General features: G+C 36.4%; 1 protein-coding gene across 1 annotated transcript in view; it reads right to left on the reverse strand.

Annotated features, from left to right (window-relative positions):
- CNTNAP2 (contactin associated protein 2) overlaps window positions 1–21,053 on the reverse strand; it is a 1,069,322-nt gene that overhangs the window by 353,389 nt on the left and 694,880 nt on the right. Inside the window, exon 11 of the mRNA XM_009568467.2 lies at window positions 6,302–6,408. Within this exon, the coding sequence (XP_009566762.1) occupies window positions 6,302–6,408 (107 nt within the window). The remainder of the gene's footprint in view (window positions 1–6,301; window positions 6,409–21,053) is intronic.

A 21,053-nucleotide genomic window follows, 5' to 3' on the forward strand; every position in this document is an offset into this window, starting at 1 on the left:
TTTTCCCTATAGTAAAGGTCAGAACATATTTTTGCCAAATTACATATTTGCTTTCTTGTTATAGATTGATTTCCCGAATTAGTGACAGGAAAATATCATTGCTGTGTCATCCTTTCCCATTTAGACTCTAAATGCAGAAAGTCTAGTGTTTCATGTGCTTCCTCATTTATGGAAATACAGGAAAATCAGTTATTACCAGCTAATTCATGGAGGTCTTGATGAAGATCTGCTTATGCAAATTAAAGTTATGTTTCTGATTACTGATTTTGGCAATAAACAGCAATCCAAATTATCATGGCTTCTACAGTGTGTGACACAAATGTTTCTTATGCAAAGTTTGTTTCTAGGTACTACTAAAGTCATTATTAAAGTAATATTTCATTTTAGGGAGAAGGCCTATATTCACCGGGAGGGGGAAGTCACTGCCCATTAGACTTCTAGTGAGACTTATCATTTCAAGAGAAGACTAGTGCTTTATTCCTCGTTAGCTTTGAATCACATTGCAAAATACAGGGTAACATTTATTCACAACATGCTATGAGGAGACAAAGCCAGAGAATGCAGAGATCAAGGTCTTTTAAATTGAAACCACAAATCACTACACAGTTTCAAATACTCATTTTGGAAAAAAAAAATACAGCACATTGCCAATCCAAAAAAATGTAAAAATTGTTTGTGGTCTTTCTCAACAGAGTTCCATTCTCTGTATATTCCGATGCAATGCCTCTTCTACTGACAAGAGTATGCAAAGTTGTATTTTTCCTGTTGCTTTGACAGAACTAACAGGGAACTGATTGCGAGCTGAATCTAAGTCCCTCTTATGGAATAACTGAAGATTTATAAGTAAACCATTTTCTGTCTGATATTCTTGAAGGAATGGGGACTGTACACCTGTAAAAGTAAGGACAGCATTTTTTTGATGTTGAAATTGAAAGAAGAACCGAACTTGTTTCTCATATGAGCAAAACTTGATACAATTAATATTAATATTTTAAGTCCAAACAGGACTTTCATGCTACTGGAAACCATTAGGAGAAGGCAAATATGATCAGATTAGGTTCTCCTGGCTTCTTCCTAAATCCAAGAAAGTTTGTGCAGGAAGTGCTAGATAGATACATCATAGTTATGGTAAACTCTGCAGTACATCCTTTGTTGTGTTTCTCTTACATGCAGATTCTAGCAAAAGAATGCATTGACCTATATATTAAAAATTTTAGACAAAGGAGCTTGAATGATCTCCACTTATCTCAATACATGATTTTTAAATTTATACCACTCTATTTTAAAGAAGCTGTAAACAACAGGTAGAACATTATAGCCCAAAACTAGATTTATAACTTACGTGAAGTGCACTATAAAAGTGCTACTTGAAGATCACAATGGAGATGAGGAGCAATAAGGAAAATAAGTTCCTGTTATCAAAGGCTTCAGGAACCATTTACCAATACAATCTGGAAAAATATCACTTTAAGAACTCTGCACAGCAGGTCAGCCTTTGGTAGGCTGTAAAGGTTAATTAGTTAGGGATTAAAACATAGCCGATACAATAAAATGAGCAAGGATAACACTGTTAATTATAACACTATCAATTAATTTCTAAATAATTTTTGTAACTATTTCATCACTGTAAGTAATTATTTTAAGTAAATACATTCATTTATATTTTATCCTTGTGTAATAATAAAATCAATGTCCTAGTCTGATATTTGCCAGGCCACAGCATTCCTTTGGGCAATGAATATCTGTTGGCCAAAAGAAATCTGGCAATGAGAGATATTACTTTCTAGTATTTTTGGTTAATTGAATATTAAGCTCCAGGGACCCAGCTGCAGCTGGATGAAACATTAGACACATCTTCTCTGAATTTAAACCTCTGACAAATAACAAGACAGGGGATACAAAGCTTGGAGATTTTGGTGTGTCTTTGAAAGATGAAGAGCCTTCCTGTAACAGTGCCTTATTATGAAAAAGCAAATTATTTCATTATTTCGAAGTGGTGTGTGTATTTGTTTCATACAGTTGGAAAGATAATAAGAACTAAAAGTTGTTATTTCAGATTTATTTATTTAAAATTTTTCCTTCTGTAACTGTTGGTTTTCCACTACATCTCAGCCCCAGAATACGTCTTTCTTCATCTTTCAAGACTGTTGTTTTCACTATCATACTATAAATATATTATGACTTTGAATTTCAGCTTTAAGTGAACCTAAAATTGTGATCTGAAATTCAGTCAAGGCTGCATAGCCTTGCCTTGTTTAAGGTCAAAAGCTAAGGAAAGTGTTGAATTCCCTGATGAAAGCAAAATTCACTGAAAAAAATTTCTTCATTAAAACAAAATATTGTTCCTTTCAGTAAAGCCTTTGACACAGTTTCTCACAGCATTCTGCTGCAGAAACTGTCAGCTTCTGGCCTGGACAGGCGCACACTCTCCTGGGTTGAAAAGTGGTTGGATGGCCGGGCCCAGAGAGTGGTGGTCAATGGAGTTAACTCCAGCTGGAGGCCAGTCACAAGTGGAGTTCCTCAGGGCTCGGTACTGGGTCCAGCTCTGTTCAATGTCTTTATCAATGACTTGGATGAAGGCATTGAGTGCACCCTCAGCAAGTTTGCAGATGACACTAAGCTGGGAGGAAGTGTGGATCTGCTGGAGGGTAGGGAGGCTCTGCAAAGGGATCTGAACAGGCTGGACTGCTGGGCCGAGACCAATGGGATGAGGTTTAACAAGGCCAAATGCTGGGTCCTGCACTTGGGGCACAACAACCCTATGCAGTGCTACAGACTGGGGGAAGAATGGCTGGAGAGCTGCACGGAAGAGAAGGACCTGGGGGTGCTGGTTGACAGCCGACTGAACATGAGCCAGCAGTGTGCCCAGGTGGCCAAGAAGGCCAACGGCATCTTGGCTTGTATCAGAAACGGTGTGACCAGCAGGTCCAGGGAGGTTATTCTCCCTCTGTACTCGGCACTGGTGAGACCGCACCTCGAATACTGTGTTCAGTTCTGGACCCCTCACCACAAGAAGGATGTTGAGGCTCTGGAACGTGTCCAGAGAAGAGCAATGAAGCTGGTGAGGGGGCTGGAGAACAAGTCTTATGAGGAGCGGCTGAGAGAGCTGGGGTTGTTTAGCCTGGAGAAGAGGAGGCTGAGGGGAGACCTTATTACTCTCTACAACTACCTGAAAGGAGGTTGTGGAGAGGAGGGAGCTGGCCTCTTCTCCCAAGTGACAGGGGATAGGACAAGAGGTAATGGCCTGAAGCTCCGTCAGGGGAGGTTCAGGTTGGATATCAGAAAAAAATTCTTCACAGTAAGAGTCATTAGGCACTGGAACAGGCTGCCCAGGGAGGTGGTCGAGTCGCCTTCCCTGGAGGTGTTTAAGGAATGGGTGGATGAAGTGCTTAGGGACATGGTTTAAGGGAGTGTTAGGAATGGTTAGACTCGATGATCCAATGGGTCCTTTCCAACCTTGTGATTCTGTGATTCTGTGAAGTTCAGCAAAATTCAAAATCATTAAAATCATCCACAATGGACTTACAATCCCCACTAACATAATCCTCACTACAACTTCTTTGAGAAACGCCCTGTTGTAACCATATACCCACTGCACAAACATACCTTGAGAAAACAAATATATATACTACTCTAGAGTATAATAACATTTGTTTTGTAAAACGATCTTACATTTAAGTGAAACAGTACTGAACAAGTGCTATCTGCACTTTAACAATTTCCTGCTCCATAGAATAATGACATCTGCTACATTTTATAACCTTTCATACAACCCACGATGCTGTTTAATACTGTTTTCAGCTACTTTTTATACTTTTATACTACGCACCGGTTATTATTCAACATCCCTCCTACTGCAGCATTTCTTCTGTACTGCTGTTATCACAAATATCAGAACACAAAAGTACAAGGCAGCACACCAAACATGTCCAAGCGCACACACACACTACACAAGTAAGAAAGGACAGATAGGGTCAGTATCATCGTAGCGGAGCTTACATCTCAGATCACAGGACAGTCTAACAACCACCTCTGGCAAGCTTCAACAAATCTTGTAATTTGCAGCTATACCTAGTACTGTGAACGTGGCTGGAAAGTGATCTTGTAAATACTCTTAGATATTGCTTGCTTAATAAAGACAGACTTAAGGTTGTCTCAGTCTGTAGCTCGACACTATAATTTTTGTTTCATTTTGTTTTCATTCATTTTTGTAACATTAAATTCTATACTTTAAAGAGTCATGAAACTTCTCATATTCTAACCAGATGTCTATCAAATGAATAACTTCTTGTTTGCCCTTCTTTTATAAGATAGAAGACTTCTGAAAGTATAGCAACATACATGGTAAAGACAAATTTTTTTTAAACACAAAAATGAGACAAAACAAAATCTTATTGCCATCTAAGTCAGAAATTATGCCTGAATTTAAAAAAGTACAGTTTCTTGAACAATGTGTCTCCAAATGACCTGGACAGCTACAATCATATACACTTTATCCATTCCATAGCTAGAGATGGGACAATATACTCTAAATCACCCTTTTGACATGGCAGTCCAGCAGTGCCTTTTACTTGCCTTACTGTACTGCTTTATCCATAAAAGACAGGTAAAAATCCCATTAAGAGAAATGTTTGCAGCTCCTGGGATTCTTATTTCCTTCCTTTGTAATGTGATTTCAGAAAAGTGATGCCATCTGTTTGTCCTTGTTACTTCTATTTGGGACTCAATAAGAAAACTCTACTATGTCAAGTTCTGTCTTAAAAGTTCATCTGCACACCCACAAACAAACAAGGAGAGACAAGGGCAGGAGAGGGAGCACAAATAATACCCTGTCAGACCACCCAGTGTTCAGGCATTAGTAACAGCAGAGTCTGGGATCCAGGGCCAGCCACTGGGTTTACAGAGTGCCTGAGTTGAGCCACTGGAAGGATCCACTGTGTATGGATATATATTCTCAGTAGTGGACCAATAAGCTGTTGCTGCTGTGTGCATCTGTGTGTTCTGTCTATGATCTGGACGGCCAGACATGTACGTATCTATAGGTGGTGTCTATTGGCTCTATGGGTGCGTGCCTACTAGGAATACATTCACAGCCTCACTACTCATTCAGCCTCTGGGGAAAGGAGCTGCAGCAGTCTCATCTCTGGAGGGCTGCTGGATCTAACATGATATAGTTTCCTCTGACAGATTATTGTTATTTTCAGAGGCTCACTAAATAAAACATACTTATTTTACTGAGCTTGCATCCCTGCATTTCATCCTAACAGCCTATTGCACAGGCAGGAACCACATTTTCCAAGTGGTTGTAATCAGCCAAAGCTCTAAAAATATTATAAATTCAGAAAAATGTGATTGTTTTTGTCTTTGCTTCATTGAAATATACCATCAATGTTTTCTTTTCCAAGTTTAGATGCAATCCCAAGCCACGCCTATAGACATTCACTCTTGGCGGAAAATGGGCTGCCCATGAGATTTCTCTTCCATGCATCAGTACTTTAAATGTTTCTTTTAATAAACTATCATTTGCCATTTAAGTCTTTCAGTTTTACCAGGTCAGTAGCTAGACAATGGGGAAATTTGCCATTCAATACATAGATATGCAATAATAGTTATTATATAAAATACATTCCCTCTTACATTGATACAATGCTTAAAAATAGAAATTGATTTGTTTTCTTTTTAAATGAAAGAATTCTGCAATTATCGTAATAAAATTTTACACAGCTGTAGTTAAGGTCAATAATAAAGTAATATAAACTTCTGTCTTTATGGATCTTGGCTTCAATTTTAACATTTCACCTATTCAGAGGCATTTTTATGCTCTCCTCCCTAGTAAGAAGTTGTTTGCTACAGAAAAAAGAAGTGTGAGACATGAGGACCTCATAGGAAATATTTTTATTTGAGAAACAACAGAGTAAATAACTTGATTTTTGAATGGCCAATGATTATATAAACGTGCTTCAGGATCTGTAACCTGAGCCAGTGTCTCTCTAGCCGCAGTGAGCAGCTCTCTCCAACATCTTAGGGCAGATTCACTGTGTCCATTTGAAACTTTTTAGTATGCAATGGCTGAGAATGTTTGCTCAGAACACCCAACTAAGACAGTTGTCCTACTTTGGACACTTGTGTAGTATAGCACAGTGCTATATAAACATTTCCCTATTTAGATAAGGTAGAGTATGATTAAGCTAACTTTAGGATCTTTAACAACCAGAGAGAAAGACTTTGACCCTTTATCTCAACCAAAGGACATCAGAGTGTTCCCTACTTCATTGCAATTTTGAAACTGCAGATGGCTTACAGTTATGACAAGTGGCGCCACTGTATCCAGTTCCATCACAAGTGCACTTGAAGCTCTCCCACGTCTGGGTGCATTTGCCACCGTGTTCACAGTGATTGGGCACACACCTGTCAGGATGAGATGCAAAGACAGAAAGAAATAACTAAATGAACATCAAGATTTACACGCAGCTAAATTGCAAGTTGCCCAAGCAGTGTATTGTGTCCTTGCCTGGTAATTAATCCTTGTTATTTTGGGCAGATTAACTGAATTTGTGTCTGAGCACACAACTGCACAGAAGATGATTCATAGGCGCTCTGCTGTAGCCCTTTTATAAACATCCAAAAAGTGCACTAAAGGTGGAATACATTCACCCATCATAAATTAGGGTTCTAATCTACGTATGGCTGGTACTTATCTGTCAAAACAAAAAGAACATCACAAGTCACACCTCCTCCTGCTGTGCGGGTAATGTCATGCCTCAAGGACTCCAGTTGCACGAGTGACTGAAAGTTAAAGAAAGAATGCCAGCAAGTTGCTGCTTGTCTTTCTGCTGCCAGCAATGGGATAAAGTGTAGGCAGGTTGCCGTCTGGCTAGGATGAAAATTACTAATGCTGCATTATTAAAACAAACAATAGGCTTGAATATATAAGGTGTAAAATTCTCTTCAGAGGGATTTGTGGCAAGTGCTGTTCACTTTTCTCCCACCCACTTCCTTTTCTTCTTCAGCTACACTGTCGTTGGAAAGCAGAAGGAATGCGAAAGGAAAAGTAGAACAGTGAAAACAAAGTTATAGCAGAACATGTATTTAGTGTTAGAAATATTAACCAAAGGCAATTTCAAATACTTGAGTTTGGCCAGTTTCTTTTCTGCCAAAAACAGATAAAAATGGGAATTACCATGTACTTTCATCTTTGAAACTATTATATTACTTTTCTTTGAGGGTATTTCAAAATATCATTTCAAATAATCTTTTTTTTTTCCTTATTAAATCCTATACAGTCAGACTCAGCACAGGTTCTCCCAATTTTGATCAACGACTAAAGGAGTTTTTCTTTCATGTTGAGTTGGTCAAATCTAATTTATGAACTATACTTTTTGAAGCAGACATTAAAAATAAAAATTAGGAGACCCCATATTAAACAAACAAAATATTTTCATAAATGCATTACAAAGTATGCTTATCTCTAAAATAAATGTTAAGTTCATCATTGCCATGCAAGGTTTAGCAATACTCTATTAAATAACACCCAATGACAGGTTTTCTTTCATCTGTATTGAAACTGAAAGTATTTGGGCGAACCCCCTATAAGCTTATGGTGCCCTGTCTCCTGAAGTTCCAACTAACAGCTTTGTCTTATGTAACCCAACTACCAAGAATAACCTCTATCATGAAATGCATTAAAGACTTGAACATTTATAAAAGATTTTTAGTTTTATGCATGCCAGTACAAGTATCTCAGAATACACACAATACAGATGTCTTTCACCCCATATCAGCCTGTAGTATGCAAGGCTACACATTCTTTCTACTTTTTCAAAAATGTAACAAAATACTGGCTTATTTTGGAAATGCTCTTCTAAAGCAATAAACAAAGCATTTAATTTTTTTTGTTCACTGTAAAATATGGTGGAACTATCTGAGATAATTATCACGGTTCAATAAATTACATTTTCAGCATGATTTAAGCAAATTCATTTTTGTTGGTAACTGTGGCAGGCTAAATGCAGAGACAGAGATGATTACTGCTGTTCAGCTAATAGGTGATGACTTCGTGTAGTGTTTTCGACACTGCAGAAGAAAAACAAGAGCATATAATAGCACATTTCTAAACATCCAAAACATTTATATGAATCTAGATCTGGTGGGTACAAGAGCAGGGAAAGCAGAGAGCAGTAACATTTCAAAAATAATCTCACGAAAGTAACTGTTATTCAAGTGAATAAACACCTAGAAATGTTCCTAAATCTGAATACAATTTTGTATTTTTTCCAGCCATTCAAAATAACTGCTTTTGACACATTTTCTTCTTCTTTTACATCAGAACATACACTAATTTAAAAGTATTTTTCCAATGACCGATCTAAATATTTGAGACAGCTATTTATATGAAGTCTCACACATAATGCCAGCAACTAGTTTCACATTTTAGTGCAATATGACTTACTTTTATTGTAGCATAACTAGTAAAGATACTGCATTATTAACTGTGTAACTGAAGTAAACAACTTCACCTAGGAAAATATGAAAATCAGATATTTATCTGTATCATTTAATGGAACGTATTAAGTTATGAAAACAAGAGTGTTCAGCAAACTGCTTGATGTTAATTTTATACTTCTAGTATGATGGTTGGACTAGCCTAGCCTGCATCTGCAACATTTTTCACTCATCTGCTGTCCTTGTTCTAAATATGATGTAGTTAGAAATAAGAAAAAAATAATATCCTAACATTAGTGCTAAACAGAGTTTAAATCAGACCAGTTCCGTTAATTTTCTTAAGTCCTCCCTCTACTCTCAATTTTCTTTTAGTTTATTTTATCAGATAGAATGATAAGATTTATTTTCCATTAAATCTGTTAGCAAACATATATAATATAATCTGCCACTCATCTGTCTACTTTTTGGATAAACCTTACTCACTATAATTGAGTTTACAGGAAATTTTAGGTAACCAGAACATAAAAATTCCAGAAATCCCCCTTTTGAATTCATTAGAGGTATCAAGAGGAATATAATTTTAAACTTTAAACTTCATTATCTTTCAAACACTTTTCTTGCCATAGAGTGATAGTAAGCTATGAATACTGGTAAGATAGAAGTTAGTTTGCCTATGTTTTTTAAATCTATATCTTGCTAAGAAACCTATTTTAAAAATTATGTAAGCATATACAATCATATAGTTTATCTACTTTGTGCTTATCATTTAGCATATACAAAAAATGTATACACCCAAGATTAATGCATGCTCTGTTTGCAGGTCATTTATATTAAAAACTATGTTTCTAAGCAAATCCTTTTTTAAGTCTCCTTTTAGGAATAAGGTATGCTATAGGTATGACATAAAGAAAAAAAATAACTTCAAACCCTCACCTCTCTCCTGAACCAAGCTCTGAAGTTAGAAGCTGCCACAAAATAGAGAACTGGATGTTAAGTTCCTAGTCATGGAATTGTGTCCCTTTTCACTGTGGATACTTATGGTTTAATTACTGGTGCTTGCAAAATCCTGCTAACTTCTTTGTGAGAACTTTCTTGTACTTCTGAAAGGCAGATCTAGAAGTTCATCCCTTCAAGTGTGATACACTTCCTCTTAATTTCCACCCCAAAATTTATGCACAGTTTACACTGGCTGTTTAGTTTGGTATTTTACTTAGGATCATTGACTCGTGTCTTAAACAAATTTTGTTCTTTGGCATTTGCATCTGATGACTTTGTAGAGAACAATCATAACCTCTCAGTGTATGTTTTTATGAAAACCAGTCTGCTGTTAAAGAATAGATTTTCTATTGTTTTTCTTCCGTGTAGCTGTGTTCCCAGTTTCACTTGTGACCTAATGAGTGTTCTGGAGGAATAAAAAAACATTTACCAATGTTTTTTTATTTCAGAGTCAATCAGCATTTTTTTATTTCTCTACTGAAATTATTTTGCATTTTCCTGAGTCCCTCAGAATAGTGGCTCACAGTCATCCTGAGATTGCTCAGTACATCATATACCTTCTGTACATTCCCATTCTTCCTCTCTTCAATCACCTCCAATCAACAAGCTCCATCTTTACACACAAACTCTTGTTATTGTTGTCAACAGCATTACCCTGCACTATTAACTTCCCTTGTGCCACCAAAATTTTTCTTCTTATTTTTATAGGCTGAATCTGTATCATCAGCACATTTCATCAAGATATTTCTAATTTTGAACCAAGGTCAAAGCATTGAACAGTATCAGCTCTGGCACTGAGCTCTGTGTGACTCTAATCTCTCAGACAGCTGTTAACCCACCAGTAAAACTTGTGATGTGATTTCATTTGCCACTTCAAAACTCACTTTGCAATTACTCTCTCAAACCCCATCTTCCCTAGCTTAGCTAATAATTTCCAACATTACAGTTTATCAAATGTTTTATTGACATCTGACAAACTAGATCTATTGCATTTCTCCTGTCTGAGAAATAGCTACTGCGCTTTACTAGAGAAGGAGATTGGGTTAATCATGAACAATCAATAACTGATAAACATCTGCTGCATTTTATTCTACCTTCCATTTATTTCCAGGTATTTAATTGTTCTTTTCTTCATTTCTTCAAAAGCTTAGTAAGACTACTAAAGTCAGATTAATAAGTGTCTAGTGATCTGGATCTCTCTTTCCATTTGTTAAATTACATGAGGTTAACTCTGTCACCTAATAATCCACAACCATGCTTTTTCATTTGTTTGGGTTTTTTTCCTAGTGCTGCAACATGACATGAGAATTATGAAGCAGGGCTATCTTCCCAATTATTATCTAATTAGTTTTGGTGTATCCATGGTGCCTGCTTTTTCTTTTATCATTCTAAGTAATTGCTGTTCCTTCATTTCTTTGTTATTTGTTGATTTATTAGTAATATTTAATCTGAGGAACAGTAGCAATGTTCCTCAGTAATAACTAGTATAGATAATGTTACCTTGTTGTCAGCTGTGGTAGGAGCCAACTCGCAGACTTTCACATCCTTTTATCTTACATACTGTAACTGCAGTCTTTAGGATATCTCTTCTTTTCCAGTCCTTTACAATGCAGACCAAAGAAATAAACCAAGTTTCCATTCCTAAAGCCCATGATATTCCATTCCTTTCCTCATGACATACAAAAATGCCTTCCTTAGTGAAAGTATTTAATGTATTTTTTCAACAAACCACTTGGAAAATTGGCCTTTTTTGCACTTTACCTGTAATTAATGCTGGTTAAAGTTACTTTTAACAAATGTGTTTACATCAGCTTTGTATGCTTTAAAACTACAGATTGCAACTCTGATCTTCCAGCAAGATGAAAGAAACCTGCGTATTACAATTTTTTCTTCACTGTCTGCTGAGATATACTTGCACAAGGCATACAAATAGTCTATCCATGCACTGAAGGTTTAATACTGCCTAAGACTTAATATTTCCTCAGAGATGCTATATACAAATATCTAGTAAACCACTGAGCTTCTCCCCACCCCTACACTGCCCAAGAGCGAAAACTGGCTACTAAATGATGTTACTTCTCTCTGCCATCTTTACATCTCTACCACAAATGGTAGAGTGATCTTAAGTCAACCCACCATACTATAGCCAACAAGAAAAAAAAAACAAAACAGGAAGAAAAAGAAAATGGATCTCATAATATGAGTATAAGAAGGACAGTGATGTGAGAGAGCCATGAAGAAATCCTCACACTATATTCAGCAGAAGTGAGCAATGGGTGATTTTCAATATACAAATGATATTGTTGGAAACTGGAAGGCTACAAATTCTTACAAATGTCCATAGGTGTCACAGCCCACTTTAAAGAATTGAGTTCTTTATCCCAGCATGGCACTAGAGTGACACAAATCACTCAGGAGGGGAGCATAAATGATACTTAACTAAAGAAGGTGCACACCCTGAGAATATTGGATTCAAATTCTCAAACAACCTACACACAACAAAGCACCGACAAGGAAAAACCAACAGCAGCCAATGTTACTGGAACAGCCTGTCACTCACCGACAGTTGGCAAGACTTAAACTATCTGCTTAACTGAACCACGAAAGCGGCATAGAGAGCCTTAATGTTGCCATGGTCACAACTCAAATCAAAACAAACCTGCCAGTTACAGCCCACTGCAGCCGCATGTGTTGCAAAGAGAAAAGGGGGAGAAAGGGAGAAAGGGAGAATGGGAGAAAGAAAGAAAGAAAGAAAGAAAGAAAGAAAGAAAGAAAGAAAGAAAGAAAGAAAGAAAGAGAAAGAAAGAAAGAAAGAAAGAAAGAAAGAAAGAAAGAAAGAAAGAAAGAAAGAAAGAAAGAAAGAAAAAGAAAGAAAGAAAGAAAGAAAGAAAGAAAGAAAGAAAGAAAGAAAGAAAGAAAGAAAGAAAGAAAGAAAGAGAAAGAAAGAAAAGTAGAAAGGAAAGTAATAGGAAAGATGAGAGATAGTCACCACCTGAGGGACTCTGTGTGTCACAACACGTGTTCCTTTGTCCAGAGAATACAGAAGATGGTGGGTGTACAACACAACACAACTCAGCACAACTCTAAGTTGCAGACTTTTGCAGGGAATTTTAAGCTCTCTGTCCCAGCTCCTCACTGGGGCCCGGGCAAGTCCCCAATAGGCAAGTGCAAACACCACATGCTCTCCGGCACTCCCGTTCTTGCCACTGGGAGGAGGCCCACCTGTTTTGAGCCATTAACCATGACCTACCAGGTCCATGCAACAGGGAAGAGCCAAAAAATGCAATGAGGTTCACTACTGGTAAAAGGTATTTTAAGAACAACTCAAAATAACATATATCAAGAATGACTTAAGCTTGTTTGGTCCTGCCTTAAGGCAGGAGATTGACCACAGAGACCACTCCAGACTCCTTTCTAATTCAGATACTTCATACGCCATCAGAAAGCATTTATTTCAGCTTCTTAGTTCCTCATTATGTGATTATATTCTCTGACTGTGGTCATTGCGTTGTTTAACCTCTGTAAGTCAATAGGTTTAGGTCACTACCTCAGTCTTTTTAGAGGACTGTATCCACCAGGGCAAAGATATTTAATACATTAACTAGCTTCCTCAGGCAAATAGTGCTGAATGTTTAGAGTAATTCAATCCAGCTCTTAGGTTTAGAGTTCATCTGAGCAGGAAGATAAAATGTTATTTTGTGCAGGAAGCCAAATGTCCAGATGACCACACACATTTTGTTAAATAAAGTCCCTCAGGACTGAAGAAACACCATGAATCTCATTTTTCTCTGCTGTATAAGAGACCTTTCCCCTTTTTCTCCCAGCTTTTCCTTTCCTGCTATCACACTTCCTATCTCTAACCTAAGTGCAAAATACAGCTTGTATGTCAATATAATCTAAACATAAAGTAGCTCTCTGTACGTATAAACCAGAAACTACCAAGCCAAGAAACACCACCGAACTGGAACACTCACCTGTGCACCTGACCTCCTTGACCCGAGACGTCAAAAGGAAGGAATGAACTACGTACAATAGATATTTGACACATATTGCCCACTACCGTATGGAAAAGAACTCAAATGCTGCTGTGATAATGGCAGCATAAGAATTTCTGTAGAGCAGAACAAAGCGTTCAGAGCTTTTTGCAATGGAAAATAACCTGGGTTGAATTACTCTTAAAGTGAAATTCAATCTTTTCCTTCTCATCATCAAATCCCTATTTAATCTTGCTGCTGCTTACACCTCACCTCTCATTTGTCTCCCTCATTGTTTCTGTTCTGCTTTTCTGACCTTTTCTCTGCCTCAGAACTAACCATCATCAGCTTGTTTTGAATGGTCTTGCAGTATGGTTCCGTTAGTTGCCTTTGTTATAATCTTCAAAGTTCTTAAAATCCATAGCCTATATCACCATTTCTTGCAGAGATCCTTCAAAATGCTTACTGCTATCCTTGTTGAGAATACTATCTATCATCATCCACATCCACACAAAGACTATTAAAATGCATTTAAAATTTAACCTTTTTTTTACTGTACAGGGTTACCTAACTGCTCAAGAAGACCACAACAGATTTGATCCATAAAACAACACATGAGGAAAATAGTTTGTAAGAGCAAAAAAACCAGTGCTTTCACCTGGTATTCTGAATCACTAAATATATGTAGCTTACTTAAAAGACCTACTTTAAACTTTATTACCTAGTAAAAAAATGACAAAAATATTCTAAACATATCCATCTCTTTGCAGTGATATTGCTCTTTAATGAGCAACAGAATGCATTCCACTTGTCACGTTGTAAGTAGCAAAAGTAGTACTGAACAATAATATAATTCAATTAAGGACATATTGCTATCACAGAATCCTACTGTATCAACATCAGACTAAAATTACCCATTCCACAGAGAATCCCTGATTTTCAGTGTCCTAAGTAAAAACTGCTGATCTGACCTTTAAGATTCTTTCTTATTTCTTACAATGTAACAAATGTTTAAAGTGACTTTGACATTTTTAGCAACAGGATTTGAAATTCATATGCAAGGCAACAGAAACAGCAGATGGGCGAGACTTTAAAATTAATTCAGATTCACAATAATTCCCAAACTAGTTTCATTTGCTGCCGTCTACTAACCTAATTGTGTACAGATGCATATAATTAATAATGGCAGAACTAAACAATCCTTCCTGAACCAAGAAGGACCCAGCTTTATCACTTAACACAAGGCCTTCATGTTTCTTTGGTGGACATTATCAACATCGTTCTGTCAGTAGATCAAAACAAAATGCTTGGCATTTTTAAAGATTGTGATTTACAAAGAGAAAATCAGTATTAAAATATACAGTGACATTTGGTTAAGTAAAATTCCTTTAGGGCATATTCCCAGAAAAGGCTGCCAAACAGTTTTTCAGTGCTATCTTTGGACCTGTAAGGCACTATTCTAAGCTGTTTCCATTAGTACAATTAATGAAGGACTAATGCATAAAGAAAAACACAGAGATTAACTCATTTGGATTATGTGATCCTCTTGGATTTATGCAGTTTTATTTTTTATACGACAATGTAGAGATTTATAATTATTTTCTATCATTTTTAATTTTCAAAACATCTCACTCAGCTCCTTAAAATAAAATGATACTGGTTTCACTTTAGCAGGAGCTGGACAACCCATTTTTCTGCATTTGCTGCTGAAAACCTCCTGCATCTGTTATGGATAATCTAGGGTGTATGGTGGCTGAAGGCTGAACATTTACTTCTGTCCGAATCAAGTTGTTGTCACTTTTGCTGAACCGAAGCAAGAGAGGGTGAATCCACTACAGGTGCTAACAAGAGGGAATTTCCCAGCCCTGGTATCCCTCGGTCAGTCCCTAGCAATTTCTTCATGTTAGCAGGAGACAAGCTCTGTGTAGAGCTGTGGCAAGAAGAAATGGTGTATTGGGCAATACTTATTTAGCTATTTTTCATCTCCTCCGGGGCGTTGCAGTAAAACAACCTATGGGCTACATCCAGTGACCAAGCTGCAAAGTGGACTGTGCTGGGTTAAGGCTTTCTAGAGCAGATGAGAGCTACTCTGTGTAACAATTTTTTTGACTGGTGTATTTGAATTTATTATTTAGACAACCTTGTAGAAGAAATGGCAGTTAGTTACTAACCTAATTGTGCCAATGTGGAACAATTCAGTCCTCTTGGGGATGTGAGAAGATGTGTTAAGCGCAGAGAATCCCCAGAAGATTCTCATAGTTTTTACTCATTAGGTTTCTGAAGAAATCTGTAAACCTGTTCAATAATTGCCCTGTTCAAAATCTGACTGGATTAATTTTGTGTTCATATAACCACTTCTCTTTTGCTATTTCAAATAGGTAAAGAAGAACATAGTGGCTGGGCTTGAGAACAAACCATAAAATTGATTCTTTAGTGTCCTGTTAATTATTTATTACTTCTGCATTTTACAAGTTGGATCAGCTATGGCTTCTTAGATTTTATGACATTAACTTCATTTTGTAATCCATATTAGACATATGGCAAAATTTTTTCTTGTTCTTTGGAAGATTATAATTATCAGAACACATAGACCAGCGAGCAGCCTAAATAAGACAGAGCAGGGACTATTATATGAATTCTGTTAAACACGAGTAATGCATTGAATAACTAGGCAAATACAGAATTTTGTTTTATATTTTGGGGACTAAATAGACTTATAATTAGAAAACTTTATATTTCTTCCTGTAATGTAAAGAACTACTCACTAATAAGGATGACTATACAACTGATGGATGATTTTATCTTAAAGCCTGTGTCAATCAAAACTGGGCATGGGCTGTTGCCCCTGGCTATGACACTCTTCCACTTTTTGGCACACACCAAAACAGATCCTATCTTTTGTATTACTTGTTTTGGTCTCTAGTGTCTTAATCAGGGACAGCAGCTATCTCATGTTGATCTTCCGACAGATGACAAAAATCCTGATGCACATTATGCAAAAAGCACAACCTATTAAATATGTCTTGCTTTGCAAATTTACAGCATATTAATCACCTTGATGGTCATGGAGATATAAGATGCTATCAGCTACTATTGATGTAAGTATGGCCTTGGCTCAGCATCCTATTTTACTAATCTGGCTATCACATAATGAAATGGAGCTGTATTTCATAACTGGTAGGTTTTGAGTGGAACATATTGAAAGTCAATGTCCCATCTGTTATTATAGCTCTGTGGTTTGAAGGAAACTTCAGATAAAACATGATTTAGCACTACAGAAATGGTGCTGATCTTGTAAAGTGCAGATTGCACAAATGATTTTATTTAAAAATAATAAAAAATTGTGGTACTCCTAAAAAACTCACAACAACAAATTGTCTTTTTCTTGCCTGGCATGAATGACTTGTGCTTCACCTAAAATGCTATCTTTTTGTATTTTAGTCTTTATTATCATTACTGTCAGGAATCTATAGCCACTTTCTTCACTGTGATGAACACAATCTGGAAGCTTTCTTAGAAGATCAATTATCTTACAAGGACTGATTTGGAGGTAAAGTTAGGATAAGCCCTGATGTCTTGACAGAAACTGTGACTGTTTCACTAATATTCAGACTGAAAACTGTTGATTCCAGTGGATTGCTCCATTAGCTATATGATGGCAAGATTTTGCTCTATAAGCAGTATAGAAAACACTTTCTGCCTAAACAGTGAAGGTTTTTGCCCTTCAAAAAAACCCCCATAGTTCTGGCAGTACAGCAAAACACATAGTCTATGCAATGAAGCAAATGTGAAATAGAATTTAACACTTTTGAGAATTTATTAATGACAACTGGTACAAATGCAAGTTTCATTATTAAATCCCTAGCAGAACACATAAGTCAAGGATGCTAATTTCTCCTGCCTCCGAGAGAATCAAATTTTCCTTATTTCTCAGTTAAGCAAAAATAATTCTACCACGACATTTACTTATATTTACTTACACTATAGAGGAACAGCTGAGGCCAGCATGCTTTTCTTGCTGTACATCCTCACAGACTCCTAGTTTGCAAAGTATTGGCAAGGACATACAGACTAGGTTCTCTGAATCATGAACTGAAATTTGACTTGGATCAACCTTGAACGAATCAGATGTAGATGACATTCACACATGGTTTCTTTATTTACTTCACATGAAACACTCCCTGAGCTGACCCATACAACCACAAACCTTCATGATGTGTGTTCATCATTTATTTAAGGCAATGTAACATGCATATTGCCTTGTAACCCTTCCCCCTTTCTCTGTTCATATCTATCATCTTTCTAGCCTGCAAGATTTTTGGATCAGAAAAAAATGATTTTAATTTATATTTACAAAGGGTGTAAATATTTCTTGCTTCTTATCATTGCAGCCATCAGGAACAATAGTGATAATAAATATTAACAAAGAAATGACTTATCTTTTTACACTACATTATTCCTCTCCAGATAATAATGGAGAATATTTTTATTATTGGCTAAAATCTACACAATCCACTTTTCCTCCTATACTGCAGTCGTTCTGCCATCTACCACAAATAACAATATGCTCAGCTAAAATATCATGTACAAAATAGAAAACACATAGGTCCAACTGACTTATACCGCTGCCGGTTTTGTGTGTCTTTAGTTCACATTGGTATTTTATTCTCTTATAGAAACTCTAAAACATGTTTATAAATGTCAATATAGTGAGTGTTGTAGTCTACTTTAAAGACATCAAAAGCAAAGATGTGCCAATGAAATAGCAGCATTGCTGCAGTGCAGTCACAGCTCTGTGATAAATACACCAATACAATGATCTACTCACAACCTACTACTCCATTCATTTTCAGTTTGCTGAAAACAGGTATATGCAGTAATAAACAATTCATTTATTACCTAGAACTTGTGCAATGAACTGTTTTGAAGACAGAAGACTTGCTGTTGAAGTAATAAATAGGTGTGATATATGCATGCATGTGCATGCGTTTACACACCTTCACTTACATTCACTGTGCATAAACATACACACATGCCTATTTCAAGAATGATGACGATTTCAAGCTTCTGAAAACAGGCGGTGCCTTCAAGAAAACAATTCCTATTAAAACTGTTTTTAAGGAAACTGTAAGAATGAGGATACAATTGTTTTAAGAACACGTACTTGACTGTAAAAATTTTAATGCATCGTCCTGAGATGCTTAATTTTAGTCACAAATAGTTCATTGCTGGGAATCTATTACTCTACTTAAATAGCCTTGTGATTGCCCTATAGAAAAACTGATAGACTCTAATTTAGAGTAGTTTATTGGCTCTTGTTTCTATTTTTCTGCTTTTCAAGCACTGTAATTTGGGCACCACAGTTCACTTTCTATCAGTATTTCAGTTTTGATTTTGCAAGGCTTTATATTTCAGTTACAAAAATTTACTTGGAAATTCAGCACACAAAGCATAAGCCAGAAAAGAAACAAACAGTAGCATACTGCCAGCTCTGGTTCTGAAACAGCTCAAGCAACTGGCTTACCACTTAGTATTCCAGGAGAGTAAGGACAGGCTGGCATATAGTTTTAGAAGTTTTATTTTAAACAGAACAGGAAAAGAAAAAAAAAAACCCAAAAAACTACACAATATTTTGCTTTCCAGACAGTTTGTCATGAAATTTTTGACATCTCCTTGAAAAAGACTGTTCAGAGGAAAGGGCCAGACTCGATTAATATCTCAACTCAAATAAATGTTGGAAAACATGTTGAAATTCTTGAAATGTGTCATATTACATGTTAAAAAGAAAGACTCTTTTTTTAGTTTAAAATAACTTTTCATTTTGAAATATAAGTTGAAACATACTATATGGATGATGCTGTAGCAAGCCAAATAATAACACCTTCCAAATCTCTATTTCAAATTGAAAGTAAAGATCCAAATATTTTCCTGAGGAAGTAACAGACCGGAGCAGTTGAGTGGGGCAGTATGCAAGGAAATAGTTGAAGGAACCTGTGCAGCTTTAATAGCTGTACTGATGGCTGAACTGGGAATAAGAAGGTAGCCTGAAAGTCAGTAGATCTGATATGGGCACAATCTAAACTGGTTGTGCACCACTGGGTGCATCAGTGCTGACAAAGAAATTTAATAGAAAAAAGAAAATTGGATACAGAGAGAAACTGTGTGTGGAGGACAAAACTGTAAGAGAAAAAAAAAAAAGAGGAGAAAATAAAATGTTTAATCACACATGTGAGCACTATTGGGGAAGCCAAACTGTTAGGAAAACAGAAATTGGAGGTCTGCTCAAAGCAAGACAATAAGGTAACAACCCAGACCCCAAGAAGGACAGGAAGACATGTACCGCAATCTCAAGTGCCATTCTTCACATTGTATTTTTGAGTAAGTTTAAAACAGATGGTCAATGAGCGAACTTAAATAAAATGGTTTCTCAAAAGTTATTCAGGGGCTGCACCTAAAGAGTAGATCTAGTAAGACTATAATCTGCTGTTTTATTGGAGAGCAGCTGTAGGAGGATAGCTCCGCATAACAGGGTAGATGTGCAGTACAGAATACTCACTCTGTGAAGAGGGAAGCAATTTAAAGAGCAACTTACAGCATGTCAAATTGAACTAACCTTTGGGACAGACTGTGCTTTTGAAAAAAATATTTAAAGCAGAGAAGAATGACAAAGCCAGGATATGGAAAGAACACATCCTCATAAATGCTGTAAAATGCTTACAACAGCAACTGCAGCTGAAGTATCGAGCATACTCAAGACTCCAAAAAGGACTGACACTGGTCATTTAAAAACCTATTGCCTGGACAAATTAAATCCCTGTTGTGGGCATGAAACAATATAACCAACTAATTTCCATGTCAGGATACATGCACTTGCTACCAGCACTGAAAAGGATCTCTGTCTCTGTTTGTAACATTGATAGTTTTTTAAACTCAAGGGTGTTTTAACTGTTTCATGGCTATCTGCTAAGGCCTTGTTTGCCTTACATCCAAAGAGATACTGTGCCATATGCACAAAAGAAGAAGGAACTGTGCTCACTGCCACAAAAATGATAAATATTTTCAGTTTCACTACTTATAAAGTGCCAGCTATATGATAAACATAGCGTTAGTCTTACAGAACACTTCCTTTTTATCTAAGTTTTGATAATGAAATATTACAGAATTAGCCATTTTAAACAAAACCATGTAGTTGATTTATTCCATTCACTTACCAGAAAAAGTTTCTGCTTTCTTTTCAATATTAGTACGATAAAGCCTACCCAATTACAAAGTATTAATCACTACATGCACAGGAATTATAAACCTGCTGTCATATTTTCTTTAGAGGTTTTTTTGCAAGGCATGCAAAACAGAATTATCACTTTTTATATTTCAATACAATATGGACACAACAATGAAGAATAATGGAATGTAAGATTAAAGTAGCTAATGGTATGCATTACTAAAATAATAATCCAAGATTGATGATAAGTAAATAAGATTATTATACACACAACGTGGATCATGCAGCAATAAAAGGCTTATTAAATCCTTCAGATGGTAGCTGGTTATTTGCCTTTCAGTAGAAGAGTCTTCCTCAGTCTTTTGTTCACTATAAAACATACATTAAACAGAATGGAAAACTAACTGTTTAGCTAACTA

Source organism: Cuculus canorus, chromosome 2, assembly GCF_017976375.1.
Source record: "Cuculus canorus isolate bCucCan1 chromosome 2, bCucCan1.pri, whole genome shotgun sequence".
Taxonomy (NCBI): Eukaryota; Metazoa; Chordata; class Aves; order Cuculiformes; family Cuculidae; genus Cuculus; species Cuculus canorus.